Source organism: Metarhizium robertsii (genome assembly GCF_000187425.2).
Source record: "Metarhizium robertsii ARSEF 23 chromosome Unknown MAA_Scf_8, whole genome shotgun sequence".
NCBI classification, from domain to species: Eukaryota; Fungi; Ascomycota; class Sordariomycetes; order Hypocreales; family Clavicipitaceae; genus Metarhizium; species Metarhizium robertsii.
The window spans coordinates 171,114-174,420 of record NW_011942226.1 but is presented as its reverse complement, the minus strand read 5'-3'; the positions used below and the strand labels follow the sequence as shown (position 1 = coordinate 174,420).

Sequence of the window (3,307 nt, the reverse complement as noted above, 5' to 3'; positions counted from 1 at the left end):
AAAGGGCTTACGTTTTCTTCCAGCTCAAGGCGTATCTATATCAGACGGGGATGCGTTTCGCAACGTGCGATTTTACAAGAACAACGGCAGACTTAACGTTGCCCAGGAATGGATGGATTGTTTGTCTAAATCAAAGCGACACATACTGAGTTTGATGCTGCAGAGGGCCTCGTTGATGGAATGTATGGATCGGTTGCTTCCTTTAGCGTGTCTGTGGGAGGACCTGCAGCTTGGCAACTGGGCAAGACATATGGCTGCACATATACCGAACTGTATGGAAAACTACTTGGACCATATCCGTTTTATCTGGGTAGATCGAATCTTTTCTAACTTGGGACATCTTATTCATCTTGTGCGGCACGAGGATGTGCTCAGTCTCCAGTACAGGGCACCATCATGGAGCTCTTCGGATCGGGCCGACATTAAGAGCGGTTTTGAGGATGGCAAGCTATTTAAAGACATACACTCTCCACGTGATAGGAGTGCATTACAGCGAAATTTGCTGTCTCTGAATACGGTAATACCAACTTTCCAGACCTTTAACGACAATATGAGATACATTGCCATCGGGACGAAAATTCTCGAAAACCACATAGAATTTATACCTAAAAAACGATCGGCTGAAAAACGCGACACAGTCTATTCCAAAATCAGAAATTTATTTGACAACCTCAAACTAGACTGGTCCAGTTGCACACCCAAGGTGGAAGTCTTTCATGGCCAATTCCGCACGCTACACTTGATGGAAATGCAGCCTGGCATCCAGCTGCTTCTGGCCGCTCTAAGATATTTCCCACGCCTATCCTTGGATTCCCCCCTACTAGGCGATGATGGCGAGCACATAGCTGCCATCATCGATGAGACATATGTGGGCTTGCTATGCAGGCAAGCGCGAGAGCTTGGCTTTGACAATGAGAAGATAAGGAAAGGGTGCCAGGTACCCATCGAGGATATTGAAGGACTATGCGAGGCACCAGACTCTACCCTTGTACCAAGGTCTCGCTTATTCCAGCAATCCTCTGCGGACTGGAGAGGCGGAAAACCGACTACCGAGGTCTTCAAGGCCTTAAAGCGGACTGCCTTTTTACCAAATATTAGTGCTAAATTTCCCCGGTCAGATCGACCGGATTTTCTGTGTATTCTCAGTGATATCTTGAAGGCATTTTTCAAATTTAGGAGCCTTGATCTCGACAGAATTGATGGCGATCAAACTGAAAGCGTCGACCTAATAATGTCGACTCCTCCTCCTGCGGCCTGGGTCCTCCAGGGAACCGCTGCGAAGTTGCAACAAAGAAAGGCAAAGAAACAAAAGATACAACAAGAAGTCAAGGCGTCACATAATAGCGACCGGACCACTTCGACTCCCAGGCATCGGCGAAATAACAAGGCCATCGTGGAAGCTCGAAGACAGAGACACCGCAACAAGGACGACAAGCCGCTACCGACCGCACAACCGAACATGGTACGAAAGAAAAAAACATCGACTGAGGCCGTCAGTGAGTCAGTAGTAACGGGTAAAACACCAACGAAGAAGCTTCAGGCATTTATGATAACGCGCAAAGGGCGGAAGACGAAGCTGGCCAAGACTCCAAAGGGCATTATGGCAATACTACGACAGGAGAACCGTGCACCACCCAGTCCTAGGCAGCAGGCGCCAAGTGAGCCAGGAGCTACGAGGGTCCATCAAGATAACATCGTAACCGATTTTCATTCTCCAAATGACGCTACGCAGTTTGATACACCAGATTTCGATGTTCCATTCTGTGATCCAGATGTCACAGAAATGGATTTGGCACCGGGATTGGAGGCTGCGGTGTCCGAGGCACCGGGAGCGCTCTTGGCATCTGATACAGCAGCTAATTTATTGCCCGAACAAGCTGAGCTTGCCAACTTTGAACCTGACATTCCTCCACGAGCATCTACCGCCACTTACTTGACGATGGATATCGGTGTTGGGACGGGCGACCTTGGGGGACGTCATGAAGCTAGACAGCTCACACCAGAAGAGCAACCTCATAACGAGGCGGGTAGCTCTGACCGAAAGCAACTGGAACGACGGCCTGGGCCGAGTATACCCAGTGAACCTTCCGGAATAAACGAACAGCTCCTGACGCTTCTGAATGAAATGACATCGCATTCTCAGACTAGAGTTGAAGACGGAAGGGTGCTGCATGATTACTCCCAGTTCTCGGACCCTTCTGAAGATGAGATTCCCGCGCTACCAGATATGACAGATGGCGAGCGTCGCTCACCTCCACTAGATGCATACATCGACGACGAAATTAGCTAGAGCTCTATTGCGCCCAGCATTCGGCTTAATTGTTTTTCGCAGTCTGAGAGGCAGCAGTCTTGCTAAATTAAGCAACTCAGCTAATTCTACAACCCCCCACCCAGCAAGGGTGTACAATATATAACAAATCCGACTTATTTTAGCAATATTTTAAATTCATATAGAATGGCCTATAACCCCCACCCAGCAAGGGTGTACAGTATATAACAAATCTGGCTTATTTTAGCAATATTCTAAATTCATATAGAATGGCCTATAAAGATCTCTATCTGCGTCTTGTGGCGTCAAGCTTCTGTCTTCCCATAACAGAGTTGAGATGTTGCCCCAAGCTCCTGTCTTCCCATAACAGAGTTGAGTTTTGACATCGACTATTCACAATGATTCAATCAACCAAAATCAACAAGTTGCACGAATTTTGGGAGTCAAAGTCGTTCATGTTCTTTGAAAAAAACGATCAGACTTTTCTTAAAGAACTGACATCGCTTTCGCATGCCAATTTAAAACAAGCGACTGAAGCCCTTCTTCGTCAACGCGGGGACGAATTCATGCGAGTTAGACGGCAACTACGGTCACTGCTGGAAGCATGGGATTCAGTCCTTGAACTTAAGAAACACTGGAATTCAACCTCAGAATCTGTGGAAGAATTTGTGCCTATTCATCCGGCTCTTGTTACTGTCATGTACATAGGGCTGAAAGGGCGTTACTTTGGAGATCCCTCAGAGACAAGAAGCAATGATTCATTCGCAGTCGGACAAGAAAGAAAAGCAAACTTCAGCACGTTATCGAATCGATTTCTAAATGTTTTTCAGACTGGTCCATATGCTCTGCGATACTATGAGCAGTTGAGGAAGGCCAATCTTGGACTACGCTCGCCCACTTCACGGGCGGCTCCGTTCTCATTCGCGAGAACTGATTCCGTTTCATGGAGCACAACCGGTAAGAACCGGGCGAAGGACAAATATCCCTTTACCAATAAAAACCCGGAGCTAAAGAGACTTATCAACGGCTCCAGTGATG

General features: G+C 47.3%; 1 protein-coding gene across 1 annotated transcript; it reads left to right on the top strand.

The window, feature by feature from the left end:
* Positions 1-550: 550 nt before the first annotated feature.
* Positions 551-2,290, top strand: MAA_11436 (cyclohexanone monooxygenase; the record flags this gene model as incomplete). Its single annotated transcript, XM_011413430.1, has 1 exon — positions 551-2,290. One exon carries the CDS (start codon positions 551-553, stop codon positions 2,288-2,290), a length of 1,740 nt encoding a protein of 579 aa, XP_011411732.1.
* Positions 2,291-3,307: the final 1,017 nt, after the last annotated feature.